This window comes from Vanacampus margaritifer, chromosome 1 (genome assembly GCF_051991255.1).
Source record: "Vanacampus margaritifer isolate UIUO_Vmar chromosome 1, RoL_Vmar_1.0, whole genome shotgun sequence".
Taxonomy (NCBI): domain Eukaryota; kingdom Metazoa; phylum Chordata; class Actinopteri; order Syngnathiformes; family Syngnathidae; genus Vanacampus; species Vanacampus margaritifer.
In genome coordinates, this window is record NC_135432.1 from 25974833 (window position 1) to 25992468 (window position 17636).

The 17636-nt window shown below is 39.1% G+C and overlaps 1 protein-coding gene across 1 annotated transcript in view; it reads right to left on the reverse strand.

Moving 5' to 3' along the window:
- The window catches only part of cpne9 (copine family member IX), an 85465-nt gene that overhangs the window by 13464 nt on the left and 54365 nt on the right, over positions 1 to 17636 (reverse strand). Inside the window, exons 7-15 of the mRNA XM_077543399.1 lie at positions 11615 to 11678; positions 10193 to 10296; positions 8421 to 8525; positions 6249 to 6290; positions 5201 to 5276; positions 4708 to 4761; positions 4061 to 4122; positions 2455 to 2501; positions 1035 to 1216 (exon numbers count right to left, since the gene is read on the reverse strand). Coding sequence (XP_077399525.1) covers positions 1035 to 1216; positions 2455 to 2501; positions 4061 to 4122; positions 4708 to 4761; positions 5201 to 5276; positions 6249 to 6290; positions 8421 to 8525; positions 10193 to 10296; positions 11615 to 11678 — 736 coding nt within the window. The remainder of the gene's footprint in view (positions 1 to 1034; positions 1217 to 2454; positions 2502 to 4060; positions 4123 to 4707; positions 4762 to 5200; positions 5277 to 6248; positions 6291 to 8420; positions 8526 to 10192; positions 10297 to 11614; positions 11679 to 17636) is intronic.

Below are 17636 nucleotides of genomic sequence, written 5' to 3' on the forward strand. Positions count from 1 at the left end.
CTTTGTGATGTGGTCCGCAGGAAAATCGAGTTTGGCATCCCCGAATTGTAAAACATTAACTGTGTATGTGATGATGACTGGCAACCTGAATCCTGGAATGGAACTTCCTTACTACATATTGGGCCAAATCAACTAAGAATGCATTGTGTCAACATAAATTGCGCTTCATTCGCAACCGCGGTTTGCTCCCTCTTAACATCCTATTCACATTGCATATTGTTCTAATCATATATTAGCGCAAACACGCCCATAGTTTGCACCTGATTTACCACGCATGCCAGTGCTGGATAATAGAATAATAGCAGTTAGGAGATAGATTAAATTATCGGAACGTAAACTTGGACCGAGGAGGTGCGAATGGGACAGTTACAAAACAGTTCATAGACATAAGCGTTTTGCTTTGGAATGTCATGCCTTTAAAATCACCAGATATATGCATATTACCTCATATAAATACACACAAAAATCTCCGGTGCACATCTGGTTGGCAGCACAGTTAGTTATGAATTTCCCCATTTGTGTGTGCTTTGTGGATTAGACGCTCCTGGATTGCACATTTGCGCCATTTATACCGGTTAGCGGCGAGCAAAAGCCACGCAAACCATCAGCGGATTTGTCCCATTACCACTCCAGAAGAAAAAAAAAAAAAGATTTGGCCCATTGTTTCATATCTAGTCATGTATCCAGCTCGGTTTTATTTCCTGTTTGCCATATTATTTTCTGTCCACTCCACCCCAAAAGGTTATTCATGTATACATATAGATAAATCATACACTATAGGCAAAAGGCATTTTGGTGACAAAGTGGGGGCTGTCTGGAGAGCTGAGCGGAAGGACGCAAGTTGCAAGGTGGAGGGATGCTGGGAGATTCCTGCTGGCAAGCAGATGAGCACAACTTCTTTGCCAGCTGTTGTCGCAGCAACAACTCCTGGTCCTAACCACATCCTGCTACGGGTCTTCTGTGTGTGTGAGTGAGTGTGTATACGTGTGTGTTTGTCCTCCGCAGGTGATATGAAACGTCGGTGTGTTTCTTACCAGTGGGAACGCGTGGGAGATTTTGCCATCAGGGGGCAGCTTAGCGCCGAAGCCATAGGCAGGAAAGAGCTTGTCGCTGTCATAGTCTTGGATAATCTCACCCACTGCTTTCAGGGCCATGGCATATGCATTCATCTGGTAGGGACTCATATAGTGGAGTGAGGTTGGCTGAGATGGATTACCTTGCATGGAGGCAAACAAAGTAAAATAAAGGCAAAATGTACCCCCTGCCTTCTCACTCGCTGTTCTATACGAGGTAACTTTGCAAACGCATGGTTAATATGATATGATGTTTCTTATGTCTTATGTAGGTAATTAATGGATGTAGGCCAATTTTGAAACGCAAACTCCAAACCATTGGGGGGCACCACAACACCCCCTGCTGAAAAAACTTACACATGCAGTAATAACCAGATCATATAAAATATTAAAACTGAAATCATCACGCTCTAGTTAGCCAGTTCAACAGGGATGCTAGTTTACTGATGGAAGTCCATTCATGAGGGTGATCAATCACCGGGTACTCCGGTTTCCTCCCACATTCCAAAGACATGCATGGCAGGTTAATGGAACACTCCAAATTGTCCCTAGGTGTGATTGTGAGTGTGGTTGTTCGTCTCTGTGTGCCCTGCGATTGGCTGGCAACCAGTTCAGGGTGTACCCCGCCTACTGCCCGAAGCCAGCTGGGATAGGCTCCAGCACCCCCGCGACCCTTGTGAGGAAAAGCGGCCAAGAAAATGGATGGATGGATGGACTTTTAGAGGTTATTAAATATAAACAAACTGCACACTATTCACCCAGAACAGAAAGTAATTGAATTCACTTCTGGCAATCTATGCCCTATTTTAACTGATCAAAACTGCATAGACAGAAAAGGGACGGTGGTGGCATGGTTCAAGCTTGGTGGGAAAATAGCCCGGTGCCTTTACGTCCAAAGAAAGTGGTATGCAACTTGGAATAAGTATTCAACAAAAAGCACTGGCTTTGCTTCTAATAAGAAGGGCGGGATCTGGGGGCCTTTAGGCTCACCCATGAGCTACAGCTCCATATAGGCTACTTTGAGGTGTACTTCAGGGAACAGTTTCTTGCCTTCATCCTTTTTTCCTCTCCTTTTTTTTTTTTAACATCCTCAGCCTTGTGTTCCAGAGCTTTGGATAAGGTTCTTCAGATTCCTCCTTTTTTTCCTCCTATTTGACTGTAACAGTACCCCAAAATCTATTTTTATTTTACTGTGATATTACTCCACCACCATCTCTCTTATTGGTTGCACCAAAAAAATTGTCATAGCACGCTCACCAAAATGGATTATTTCTCAACTTTCAGCCTCCACTGCATGGCCCTGCACCCTCGCAACAAAGCAGCACACACACACAATGAATGGGTTGGTGCTAGGGGCAATGCGAAAGAAGAAGAATCTTACCATTTGATGCTGTAAAGTCTATGGCAACAGTGAAGTTTAGCTGCGTCCTGGTTTGCAAGAAATTCGCCCCAAAATTGAAAACAAAAAACATAAGTCAGTGTGCAGATGTGAAAATTCATAGATAACAATAATCATTACAGTATGTTTTAGCATTATAAATAAGATTTGGAAATAGAACCAGTAAAAATGAATGTATTAATTAATTAATAAACAGGTAACCGTGTTGTTATTTCAACCATTTGTGGCCTTACATTGGATTGTGGTCTAATAAAATTGCTAAGCATTGTAATTTAAGTAGTGCTGTCAAATTTTTTAACTAATTAATCTCACAATTTTCTTGAGTAAATGCGATTAATCACACTTTTCTACTTTTGCTTCTGCTTTTTTCTTCAAAGCTTGTAACAGATATTTACTTGAGTAAAATCTTGAAATTAATGTAAAATCATCAAATAGAAAGCATATTTAGAATCAAAGACTGTTCTAATAGCTTTTTAATAGCTCATCCTTGAATAGAATACTTTTAGATTTACGAGGCGATGCTATTTGAATTTGTTTTTGGAAAGTACACACATTTCTTGAGATTTCTCCAACAATCTTCAAGAAACACTGAAAATAAAACTATATAGTCAGTTTTTGTCCATCTTCGTGCCAGTGGCTAAGTATGGTTGCAGCTTATAGGTCATAGCAGGAAGTAAATAAAAATGAGTTAACTGAGTAAATTTTTTTAACGCTTCAAAGATTTTTAAATTAATCACCAGAGTTAACGCTTAAATTTTTCCAGCCCTAATATTAAGACAATACGATAGGCTGTGATGAAATCAGACTTAAGTTCACAAATTATTTAGCCTGGAAACCAGACTCCTCGCTGTAACCAGCGGACGAGTCTGGCCACTTTCCGCATCAAGTACATTTCCAATCAGCCAAGACTGGATATGACGTCATAAAAGCGGGACATATGTGTGGAAGGGTAGTGAATACATGGATGTACATATGAAATATATAATAGTCATTTGTAAATCCGTAAGTAAACAGCAGCGGTGCGGAAACTGAGAAAATTCACCATGGCTGGTCGAAGAGAGACAGTAGTGACTTAAGTCGTTGTTGCGGTAAAAACTTGATGATTTGTGTGATGATCCACTCCCGGCGCCAAAGAGCAACTTTGCTCACGATGAATACGTCACAGCAAATAAACAAATTTGATTTGCCCGCCCATTTCGAGCCAGGCCAAGTCGCAGCCAATGGCAGCCTTTCCAGACCCACTTCCTGTCTTTCAAGAAAGTGGGTGTGGCTTGCCAGGCTACTAATTAGTATGCTTTGGCAATATTCATGCTACCACTTTCTATTTAAGCAAAACAAATAAAATACTCAATTATAAGCGAATAAACTGAATACATACAGGTGTGTACATATGAGATTTAGCAGTGCAAAATTTCTCAGGTGCAATATTGTCAAAGTCAATAAGAATTCTGATGCTCACAAAGCCTTTGGAGTGTCAAAGCACACACAAGCATGCACGCATGCACACATACACACGCACACGGACACATGTGTACGCAACTGGGTGGCATTGACACAGTGAGAGCAGACTAATCATTATTCCACTCACCCTCCTCGGATGAAATCCACAAAGGTGTACTCGGAGTCCACTTTGAAGGACAGCAGAGTTACCTTGAGTTTGCACACACACGCACACACACGCACACACACGCACACACACGCACACACGCGTAGAGGTAAACAGCAAAGTGGAAGTGGAAAGGGAGCCAAATTCATGCCAATGGGAAGGGACAAAGACATACAGGTTGCCAGACGGCACAGCAGACATTGGGAGAGAAAGGCATAAGACATAATTGGCGTAGGTAACAACATTAAATACTAATAGGAAGCCAATAATTTAATTTCAATTTATTCTGCTTATTATAATGCCACGGGGTAAAATTCAACTTATGCTCTGCTGTGTATTTTTGTATCATACACAACACTCATAACCAAATCACACATGCAGGAAGGCAAGGAGAGATCCAGAATTTAAGATGTGTGCAATCAGCACTGCCCCAATTGAGCTTGGGTGGTGGTGAGGTTGCCCTGCTCAAGGGAATCTCAATAGCAAACCGACATCTCTCCAACAACTACTGTAGTTGCCATTACGTATTCTGTTTTTTACAAAAGCCGTAGCTTCAAAGCCCAAGTCCTCACAGAAGAGCGTCTGCAACCCCCAAAACAGGAACGTGTAGGGAAAGTGGAAAGACTCACCGTTCCTGAATTGACATACTTCTTCTTTTTGCCCTTTTTCTTGGGATTTAAAACCTGTCGGTGATGGGAGAAAGGAGTATATGAGGTGACTGTACACGAGTATCACACACTGCAAAATGATTTGAAATGAAAATGAATGCAGCAATCATCATTGTGACTGTCTATGAATGTAAACTGGAAGGATATCAATAGAGTTGATGAAGATGATTCATTTGTGGTATGCGTTAATAGTATCATCATCCATCATCAGCATTTTTTTTTTCTTAACGACATGCTGTAATTTAATCTATAGGGTAGACAAAAAAAGTAAGTGGACATTTACATTTTTTGTTGTTGTTGCATGAAACAAAAAACATGATTTTTCCAGCATTTCCAGATTGTGTCGCAGCATGTTACTAATTACTACTATAATGATTGTTAGTATGTCTTGCACTGGAAAATTGGAAATTGTGTTATTCCGCTAACATTTGAACATCATTGTTTTGGGTTTCACCTCATAGACGTTGAACTGGTTCTGTCCCCGTGACAGCTCTCTGTAGCTCGTGGTGAACTCGCCAATGAAGTCATGGCTGAAGACACACACCCACACATGAATCCAAATGTCATCATCCGAGACAAGCCTAGTGTCAAGCCTATTCACATCTCCTTCTGTGGGTCTGACAGATTAACAACAATGCCTTTGCTGCATTGTCACGGTGTGAGTTTTATGTTCCAGTCATAAGTACACACAAATACAAATTTGATAGGTTGGAATGAAAGTTTTAAAAGTTTAGAAGCTGAGATGTTGTGGGAATAGAAAACAGTTGCCCAAGTAATCACTAAATGCGCTAAATAAACACATCACCTTAAATGAATGCTGCCTTTTCTCGTTCAGAGGCGGCTGTTATTAGCTTACAGCATAGCGATACACTGTAACTAATGCCAACAAATTTCATTGCCACAATACACGCCACCCGCACAGCAGACATGGCATCTGTAAAATGGAGTTTAAAGAGAGGGTGCTGCTATATGAAACATTCTGGAACAAACGCTGATATAAAAAAAAAAAGGAGGCTTTGGAAGGGGAAAAAAAAGAAGCCTACGATCAAAAGCATATTCTCTACACTTTGCATAGGCAAGGTGGAAAAAGAGGAAAGTTCAAATGCTAATGAATGGCCTGTCTGCCGGCAGCCATGAATTGTTTCTAAATAGAAAATTAATGATTACGGTGACCTTTTGAAAAACACAAAATGCATGAAATTGTCTGGAGGGCAAAATTACAGCAGTGACGATTCATAACGCCTTTCATTTATGACATAAATAAAATAATTCTCATTCAGGACCAGGAAGCACACACATGTAGTCCCAGCAATAAATTACTGGAAATGATCTCAAATATAAAACAACTGTCACAATTTAAAACTGTTACAGGGCAAAGAGGTTGTTTTTTTAATAGCAAAGATACGTGACATTAACTTCTATTTGTTATGTTGTGCAATGAAAAATGACCTTTTAAAAAAAATCCCTCATCAATAACTCACACTGAAGTAACATGCCTTTACCTTCCATCTCGATCCCAGTCATAGACGTCTATTTTTACAGTCCTGAAATACAGAACATATTATTTATGAGAGTGACAGTGCAATTCAATGATTCAACAATGTTTTCCCCTGCCAGCAGAAATAAGGTTAAATATGAATTGCAACACTGTTAAATTTTAAAAAATGCAGCACCTGCTGGCACTACAAAGCAAACCGAGTGCTTCATTGAAATCTACTACAACACGACTGGCAGTGCAGAAAAATGGCTGCAACAATGCATTGTGAAAACAGTTGCTTTTTAATTTGTTTTAAATATTTTATCTTCAGAGATGTTTTGGCGCTCTCAGAAGAATCTGGGTGCAGGGAATGGGGATGATTTTTTATTTTATTGTATTTTTTTTTTATACAAAAATACAAAAAGGGAATGCACTGCACGCAGCAGCGACAGACAGAAGAGAAATCAAGTGGGAAAGAGCAGGTTACCACAGATGCTCTTATAAACACTGACTACAGGATGGAAATAAAGATGGAATTCATCAGGAGCACGGATGATGAAATAGAGCTCAGCATACAAAGGGCTCTCACATATTGTCGGTGGTGCAAAGAGAAAGTGACAATGACAATTCAGTGACAATTCAGTCTCCATTTTCATGAACACTTGTTAGTGTCATTGATGATCTAATTTTTGGGATATATTGGCATGTTCTGACTCCCACTCACTTCTTATAGGCAGCCGAATGGTACAGCTGTAATTTATGAAGGTGTTTTGAGTCCAGTACTCATCTTCGGGAGACATCCTGAGCCCAATATTTATCCTCTGGTGATATTTTGCTGTTGTGCGCCTCGATGTATTGTTTTCATTTCGGGTTATAAATGTTCTCATGCACTCCCTGCAGAAATATAGCCGAAAAACCACTGTAGTTCAAAACTTGACAGGGGGAGCATTCCAAAGGACACGTTTACATTTTCTTGTACACTGTGATGGCGCTGGGGTGAAACATCACCAGTCGCACTTCAATTGCAAAATGAATGTACCGGTACACACATACCTTTGGGGTATGTAAACTTTCAAGCACAACCGTAAAAACTAAAGGTCGTTTAATGACTCAAAATATGCGATGAATCTCTACTCATGTCAACTTCAACCTCTGAACATATCAAAACCATGTCCATAGTATTTCGGATTTTATGGGCATTAAACCCGTGTGCTCATACTTTCAAGCACAACTGTATAATGACATTCATGATCCTTATACATTTGGGTTTGAAGTTGTTTCTGGTGTCCTTGCGGAATTTGCCCTCTCTTTCATGTGTGGGGCAGTGCCTATGTTGCCTAGCAACTTGCGGCCAGGCAACCGTGTGAAAAAAAATGGGAGCCATTTTTGCTGCTGCTGCTGCTGCTAGCTACATGCATAGTTCAGCTGTATTAAATCACGCAGACTATTTGTTGTCCATTCCATTTAGGTGTCCATTTTTTACTGAATATGATAGACTTACCCAGCTCACCTATTAACATTCAATTTTATTCCCGCATGGAAAGCAGTGGTGTCTCATGAGGACACCAAATGTAAAATTATGCTGGTAATAGCCCCCAGTCATTCTGCTACTCACTGCTTTCATAGTTATAGCGGCTAGGGAAAAAAAGGCCAGCGTGATATCTGCACCCGGTTTATGTCACACGTTGAAAGATTTGCATCATCTGAGGATTGCTGTTTCATTTGACTGGTGCTGAGGAAAATCTCAAATGCCATGAAGCTTAATCCAATGTTCACACTTTTAGGTGTGTAATACTATGATTTTATTCCCACAAGGACACGTGCAGCTAGACAGGAGCCGTGAAAGGTTTTAAGTATATCCAGAGTGCACCTGGCTGCAAGTGGCTATCACATCTCCTCGGCACAGTCGGAATGTCAATGTAATGCAGAGTGCGCTGTGGAAACCAAAGCGATCTCAATAACACCAGCGCTGGTCCCCGGGACAAAATGACCGACTGCTGGCATTATTCTGACCGCCCCGGCAACAGGCGATGTCATCTACTCCCAAAGTCCGCCTCCGGTGTATTCAGGGTTCCTACATCGGTTTATATAGGGGGAATGGTTCACGCATAAAATGCATGCATGATCAAAACAGCCACCATTTTACGCTGCAGTTTTTGCATGCATTTATGTATGAATGTGGCAGCTGTTTTCTGACCTGTCATAGTCGCCGTTGCAGAGAGCTCGGACAGGGATGGTGAAGGGCTGCCACACCGGGTTCAGCGTGTTCTTGATCACCTCTGTTTTATGGCAGATGGTGAATCTGCCAGGAAAATGGCACAGACTTTGAGAAACAAAGAGACGGAACAAAACACGAGTTTGTTTGCTTTCTTGATGAGAATCACAAAGCATTTTATTTTCCGTATTGCCATGTGACTACGTCAGGATGTCTGGGGGACATGAGCAGATGGAGTTTTGCTCGGGCAAAGACGTTTGAGTTCAGTCTCGATGGCTTATTTGAATCAGAATTACAAACAAGTGAAACCGCATGGAATGGAAGTAATGTGAAAATTGTTTATACACACAGTTTTTCTTCATCACCAGAGTCCTCAGAGAATTTCTACAGGCTTTCTTTTGAGGATTTATGTATAATATTTTACTGATGATTATTTATTTAGATAGCGACAGATTTTTGTTAGTCACGAAAAAGCTAACTTTAAAATACCTCAACTCCACAATTTTAGCTTCCGTAAATAAAAATGTAAATTTTGCTTGCTTACACCAGAAACCTTGCTAAGCCTGATTTTGTAAGAGAAACGCTTAAAGCTGGCAGGAATTTCTGAAATTATGACTATTGTATGTTATTATATGACTTTTGTTAACGATACTTAAACCTAGTCTTACAAAAAGGCACAATCTTGAAATAAGGTTTTAACAAATACAAAAAAATACAACAAAAATAAATAATAAATAATAAATAATAAATAGTGTTCACAGTAGCTAAAAAAACGCAAGTCTTATTAGATGAATCAGATCTAAAATATCAAAATTAACAATCAGCATTAAAAATAACATAATGTTGCTGATAGATTGGATAGTTACAACACAGACAATATTTCAGGTTTCTTTTTTGTGCAATGTACTTGTACATTACTTGTTGTACTTGTACATTGCTCTATTTCCTGTATTCACTATTAACGTCTGCGGTGACGTTCCAACTTTATTTCCGGCCTTCCTCCATAAGCCCGGGGGATGTGTGTCAACTCTACATTATTTTCTTCCCGGTTGATTACTAAGTTGCTGTTCAAAGTTAGTTATTCGCCGCTATGACAAGTGCACTGCCAGAACAGTCTGGCGTCCCGCCAGGCCTATAAAGTACTAGGGGAAACCATGGTTACCATAAGTGGTTGTGATATAATGTGTGGCTCTCCATTACAACAAAATACATGAAAAAAATAGACTCGCACCAGTCGGAGGACAACAACGACGCACTACCAAGCAATGTTTTCTTACATTGTTGGGTCACTCATTATGCTAATAAAATGATCACAATTATTCGTAATTATTTATGAGATGAGCAAAAACTAAGAAAAAGCCCATTAGCCTACCTTCAATTTGACCTTCCTAGTTTACTGGAAGATATTCCAGACCGCCTACCTCTGGTCCAGAATGTATACAATATTTTTAATGGTCATCTTTTTGTACACACATTTTGTTCAAATATGAAACTGCAGGTTAAACTTGCTATGATTCTCCTACATTTCTGAATTAAATCTGTTCATGTGACTTTGAATGGTATACTCAAAGTCAAGATTACAACAACCGTTCCAAATCCCAGTGAATGAATAATCAAGTTCTTACACTGCTTAAAAATAAGGGACCATTTAAATAACACATCACACATCTCAACAAATGGTATAATGATTAATATAGACCCAAATTATTTGTTTTCATAGGCTGAAAGTAGCCTTTGAGGTTTCTCAGACTCACGTTCCATCTTCATTGCTGCGGTAGAAAACCAGGAAGGGGTCTGACTTGCCAAAAAAGTCTTTCTTATCCAGCTTGTTGGCACACAACTGCATAGTAGCAATATCCTGTGAGAGAAGATAAATAAGGCTGGATGAAAATCATTTCTAATCATTTATTAAGATAATTTGATTTCAAAGTCAGCAACCTGCTGTGTTGCACAACTTATTTTTCGAGACTACAGCTTTTTGCGACACAGACACAGCAATTTATAACTCAATGCCCCACCCGAATGCAAAGCAATTGTCGGAGTTAAACTTGTATAATGGAGATGCGAAATCCCAAGTCGGCAAGCAGTCGAACCACATCTTCATAATGACTGCATATATTACGCTGTGAATTCGACCCAGTGTTTCATTTGAAGTATACATTTTATCGGTGGGAAAAACATTTTTTTTTTTTATCACGGATCATCTGTAATATAGTCAAGCAGGAATGGGGAATAGCCTCATACATATTTATGAGTGGTTACGCCCATTAATGAGACACTGTTTTGTTAAGGCTGTTGTTTTCAGACGCTTGGTAGGCTTAGTAGAAGGATAGTTGGATAGATTGTCCTTGATGAAACCTCGTATTCATCGCATCCAGTAGTATTGCATCATTGGAAACTTATGAATTTGTCAGTGTGCACATATTAAATGGAACAGAACAGGTTTCATGTCACTTTCCACCTTTGTCACATGCAGTGCGTTTCATTGACAGAATATTTGCCACAAGCCCGCTTACACTGCAGTCACATTTATCAGATTTATGTTTATTGTTCAACCTTGTATGGTTGAGATGACATGTTTTTGGTCATGCGTTCAGTGTCATGACACACAAGGACAATGTAGTGCAAATCGAGCTTTATTCAAGTTTTATTACAGATGCAGAATTGAGTATCTATAATTAGTTGACAATGGTGGACGTTACAATACGAAAGTGTTTCATGGTTGGAAATAACACAAAAAATCATCAAAAGGCTTTTTGAAGTCATATTACAGATGTCCATGTTTTATACAGTATTTGGATTGTTATTTATTTACTTATTAATGTAATTATTATCATTATGGTTATTTTAATAATTATAGTAGTATCAGGAGATCATTCATGCCGTGTATCAACAGTATGCATGCACGTAAGTAAAAGTAAGTGTAAGTGGAGCAACACCATTGGGGATTGAACATTTATATTCCCATCATCGCGGGGGAAAGAAATATATACTTGAGCTCAGACTCAGTGATTCACATGCGGAACTCCAGCTCATTTGTCACATTTCATGCTCTCTTATAAAAAGTTGGACCATCATTAAAACTTTTCTGGAGTTGTGTGTGTACATCCTATTATTGGGGCACAGCTTACGTGTGTGCATATGGGTGTGTGAGCGGCGAGCGCTTGGCTACTGACCCTGCAGTTACTGAGCTCCTCAGCAGTTAAGATAATGACCCCACACTTCTTTCCTGGAATTCCGCTGCAAAAAAGATGATTGATGCATGAAATTAGTCATATAGTTGCATGTAGATATGTGGTACTCTATTCATAAATATCGTACTACTTTCTGTTTTATAGTGTTAGTCCATGTGCATGCTTTCTCTCCATTTCACCTTTATGCAAACACATTTTACTCTGGTTAATGCAAATCTCTGTCCACATCAACTTGCTAAGTTGTTAACCAACCAATAACCAAAAGAAAGCCATTTTGGTTAATCAAAATAATAAAGATGAATGTGGACTGATCACAAAATGTGGCATGCCAATAAATGGCTCTTATTTTACATTTTACACCACCTCATAAAAAGATTTAAAAAATGAATGGATGCTGACATAATAGTGATCTTGACTCATTTGACTCCCAAATTAACTTAATCGATGTTAAATGCAGGCCTGAAAGCTGATATACTCTCGGGAAGCCAGAATATATTCTGTGGTGTGAATAGCAACAGGCGGGCACGTTTATTGAACCATCTGCAGTCTAATAGTCGAGTGTTCAATTGTTCTGCCTCTGTCACCATATACTACTGGCATAGAGGGATAAACAAAAATATATTTGAAATACAATTCTTTTGGACAAATTAAATGTAATTGGATCATTTCCTGTGATACTTCTGATGATAATGCTGTATCTAATGGCAAGCAAGGGCCACCGGAACCCTGGTTGGGATTTACATCAGTCCTTGTTTAAAATGCATCTGAAGTCGAACCTTACAGTATATTACCGTTTTCCCCAGTTTGAAAGACCCATTTGCATGAAAACCTTTTAGAGGTCAAGCGTACAAACGATTTATTGAACTGTCGCAAGGGAGGGAGAAAAAAAAGTGAATAAAAATGAGAGTGGGAATGAGAGAGTTGATAGGTAAATTAGTGACAGGCGGTGCACAAAAAGGGCAAAGCGTTTTGCTGTTTGATCGATCAGTTTCCAAATTATGGGAAACAGCGCTGAAACATTAAATGAGGGAAAAGCTACGGCAGGGAGATGAGAAATCCTAATAGTCTTTGCTCATCCAAAAGCCAACCATATCCTAATTCAAGGTTTGTCACAGTATTACACCCAGGCGTGGGGAGTAACGGAATACATGTACCGCCGTTGCGTAATCAGATTGCTTTTTTCTTTTTCTTTTTTTACTGTATTCCATTACAGTTAGAGGGAAAAACGTGTAATCAGATTACAGGTACATTTATTAAAAATGGGGATTACTTTGAGGGATTACAATTTCTATGATGAGAGAGCGTGCAAAGGAGAGAGAGAGAGAAGGACAGAGAGAGAGAGAGAGCGCGACTGGGACCGTTGCCACATGTCGGGAAGGTGGGAACGAACAAACTGACTAGTCGTGTCCTCCAAACACGGGCAGTTTGAAAAAGCTTCACGGACGGGAGGAGGAAATGACGACTGGTATTCACTGGAACTTACTCGGAGCGAAAGTTTGAGCTAAAAGCTTCTTGCTAGCTAGCCCGCTAGCTACAACCATAATGTGAGTTACACCTTCCAAACAAATCTTCCTCCCACCAATTCACTATTTAAACATCATACCCAACATATACACAGCTAAACTTGTGACTGGGATAAAAGTGCTTTTAGCAGTTGATGTCACACATCGTTATTCTCATTGGATGACTATCTACTGTATGTATGTATGTATGTATGTATGTATGTATGTATGTATGTATGTATCTATCTATCTATCTATCTATCTATCTATCTATCTATCTATCAAACTGTGAGGTGTGGTTGCTTTCAGTGACAGTTCGAAAACAGCATTTGGCCTTCAATCAATCAATCAATCTATCTATCTATCAATCAATCAATCAATCAATCTATCAAATAGCAGGGGCACATTGTATAGAATATATATTGTGGTGATATTTATTTTTATTTTGTCTTCATGAGCATACTCAATATTGGAGTAATCCAAAAGTAATCCAGTTACATTACTTTAATATTATGGTACTTGGATTACGTTACTAACCACACTTTTTAGCAGGTAACTTGTAACTGTGATGGATTACATTTTAAAAGTAACCCTCAAGTCTAACCAACCCTGATTACACTATCTATATTGAATACTGTGTCGCACCTACTGTGTCCTTTACCTGCTTAGGAGAGGGGGAAATTATGTTCTAGCCTCAATACAGATAATTGATGTGACTTGAGTCACAACAATTTCAATAAAGCACTGTGACAATCCATCTGCTTTTAAATTTGCTATTGCAACATCAATGAGACAGCAAATTAATAAACATACAAATTCAATTTTAGGAGGCAACATGCGTGTAATGAGTACTGAGCTCAAAGTAGAAGCATTTAGACCTTTGAACGTGGAACAACATAACTGCATACTGTGATGTTCAAAGAAGGGATCTGTACACTGGAATACAGAATGAGAAGGACATCCTATCAGCCACACCACGCTATTTCCAAGGACTCAAGCTCTGGATGAAAAGGTTCAGCAGCAATATGATCTTTCCAAGCCTCATCTATACCTACCTTTATATGGCACATGTTATTGACTGTTAAGTAGCCTAATGTCCAGTTCTATAGTGCTAAAATACAACATTTTGACTTGTTCACTGTCACAATAACCAAGATACTGTTGACTCAATAAACATTACTATTGTGTATTCAACCAGTATTTAAGCAGGGTAGCATCAGATAGACAAGAAGAAACTGTAGCAGATTGCTTGAACGGAGCAATTGGACATGATCAGAAAACCTCTACAGAAGCATTGTGAGAATACCACCACCCTTAGAGCGTGACAATGATGACTACTCCTCCTCAACCTATTTTGAGAGGTCTGAGTTCTATAGAGTACCGCGAAGGCTTGAGGCCAGCGAGCCTGCGATGAACTCATTTCTTGCACCTGAGATCTTGCGCTTTCTGAGATGAAACAAGAACATTTGTTTTAATTGTGCCTTGAGGGGAAATTCCGTTTTTCAAAAGGTGCAGGTCATTACCCAAGGCTCATGACCAGGTGAGTGTTGAAATGTAAAGTGACTTGTAAATTGAAAGCTTTGCCTTTTGGATTCGCTGCACATGAAACTTGTGGTGAGAACAATGTAAAAAGTCAAGTGTTTCAAATTCTTTTGAATGTAGTCATGGTGATAAACGAAATAATGCCTTGCAGCACAATGCTAGCCATCTCTGTTTGACTCTGATGTTGTGTCACTATCAGCCATGTCAAGAAGTTATACTACTGTATTGATTATGTATGAATAAAAACTAAATGTAGCATACCTAAGACTTTTTGTTTCACAGGTGACTCACTGAGGTCACAGGGAGTCTGGGTGAAGGTTTGTTTAAAAAAATAAAATAAATCAAGCACTTATGTTTGAAAGTTGCATAAATATGTGTAGTGGTAGTTGTCGTTTTTTTTCTTTTTCTTAAACCTTTTGCACAGTTCACAGCCCCATTGAAATTAGACTTCAATGTATTTCATGGTGTATTTGAGCCTCAATACCGGTTTTCGGTTTTGAAACTCCCTGCTCTTAAGAATGCAGAGCCAAGATGGGCGAAAAGGACAGTGCATATTCTAGTTGAAGATACCATGTTCTGATGCTTTTTTAAATTTATTTATATATAACATTTTATATTAATGGGCATTTAACATGTAAATTATACCACGGTTATAGCCCCTAGCTAGCTTCTATCTGTAGTTCCTTGGCAGGTTGATGCAACATTTTGAGCAAAAATACAATAGCAGTATCGTACAAAAAGTACACACAACATACATCATCCATTCATTTAGCGGTATAGGCGACTAACAGAATAAGTGTGCAGTGCACAAGAATGATATGCTTTTTCAAGGAAAAGTCGACAAATGTGACACAGCTGTATTGCATTGTGGGTCAGCAGGCAAAGGAACCACATGAATGAGCCACCACATGCTCTCTGTGTGTGCAATGAGCATCGCTTGGTGTTTAATAACTGTGGGCGGGGGAGGTGGGGAGCAAGGGACTGTAGGAGTTGTATACAGTCTCCCCATTACTCTAGCGGGGACGCATGCAGTGAAGTGGGAGAAAATCGTACAGCGTCCTTGTGAAGTGTAAGAGCATACTTCATAAAGTGCATTTGTGTACCAGGATGTACAAATGAGTAGAATAACTACAAGTTAATATAAAAACTAAGTAAAATACAACTGCAAATACATTTTTACACACATAAAATAAAGAAGAAGAAAAAGAGGCATAGCTGTCGACCATGCATTTTCTTTATGTTGAGCTACGTGCCACCGGCTGGACCCAAAAGTGATTTTTCAGAAATAAGGACCTGAGACAGAGCCACTGTCCACAGACCATAAATATTTTATTAGAGCTCAGCTGTTGGATTTCATGATGAAGCAGCTTGCATAATAACAATCCTGTCACACTTTCCAGCTGCATTGGCTTTTTATTTGATAACCAAAAAGGAATAGGTGATCTGACAGAAGATGAAAATGAGTTCAAGGACACCCGGGGAAGAGCGTGAGGGCAACGAAAGAATACAAATTGGAATGTGAACATTACGATAGCAGTAGTAGCCCTTCATAAGTCCACATAAATCTACAATCGTGCAGCTGCTGATACATCATTTACAATATGCAGCCCCCCTACAGCAAGCACTGTGGATTATTATTTTTTTAATTGATCTGGTTGCAAAACTGCCAGGTGGGTCTCTTATGTACAGAATAATATATTCTGGTTCTAATAATATGTCCCTCAGTGACTGCTGGATAATAATAACTGGCTGTTCCATTGCATTTTTTTTAAACTTAGATATATAGCTATATTGCAGTTGGTCTATTTTCTTTTTTTAAGATAAAGCAGTCATCATGTTAGGTTAAGTATTTGAGTCTCTTGACATAATGCTGGTTGGTCTTAAGGGGCACTGGTGTTTTATGGTTGGCCAGTTACAGATACCTGGGACTCCGAGTTGGAAATGGTCTGTCAACAGCGGTTGTCTCTTTGTCAATATCAATAGAGACTTTTTACATTTGTGCTGGTCGCTAATTAAACTACAAGAATTGGGATGACTATCAATTGCATAAACAGGAGACACAGAAGAGCTAACGCAAGATGGGTGACAATTCCATCAACCAACGGACATGGATTATTACGTCAAGTCATCCGTATAAAACGTCAGCAAGTATTACTTGGCAAAAGTAACTGTCAGATGTTTTCAAACTCTGCAAATCTCAGAGTTTGCACATACTCTTGCTTCCTCCCACATGTCCAAAACAAGCCCTGTACAAAATACCTGACAGCAACACTGAGTAAAATGACAAGTATCTTAAATAAAAATAATTTGGTTAGTCACCTTAAATACTATTTGAGAGAAAGTCTTTAAGTAGTCTGGTCTGACATTTACTGTGCCAAAGTATCAAAGGCAATTTAAATAAATTAAATGTACTTACAGTTGTGCTTGAAAGTTTACATTACATTCCACTAGGGGTAAGGACTTGTTGATGTAAACTTATGAGCACTTGTGAGAAAAAGGCTTCATGCCCATAAAATATGAAGCTTCCACCAAAAAGTATTTATTTGGTTGAGAGTAGTTGAACGTGTATCCAAAACGTACTTCTGCATTTGTTAGCCATTTGCAAGTACAGTATCTAATTCCTTCATTATGGTCTTTAGATATTTCATACCAATGATTAAAAAACATAATTTTCACAGGTCTGGTAAATGACTTGCAAAGGGGAATTATATTGAGCTGACAAAGATACTCGTTCCCTCAAAATCTTTCATATTGGTGCTTGTCAGGGAGAGCCTTGGGGTTTTAATTAGCACCTCAAAATATGTTTCAACTATTTCAGCTTTGGGGTTATGTTCTCTTTAAAAAGCAATATGTGTTCAAAGAAACCTGGATGCATATGCATTCAAGTTGTTGCTGTTTAACTGCTGTAGTGGCTGACTGTGTCTTAAGAGAATCGAACTTGAAGCTAAAATAAACCCTAT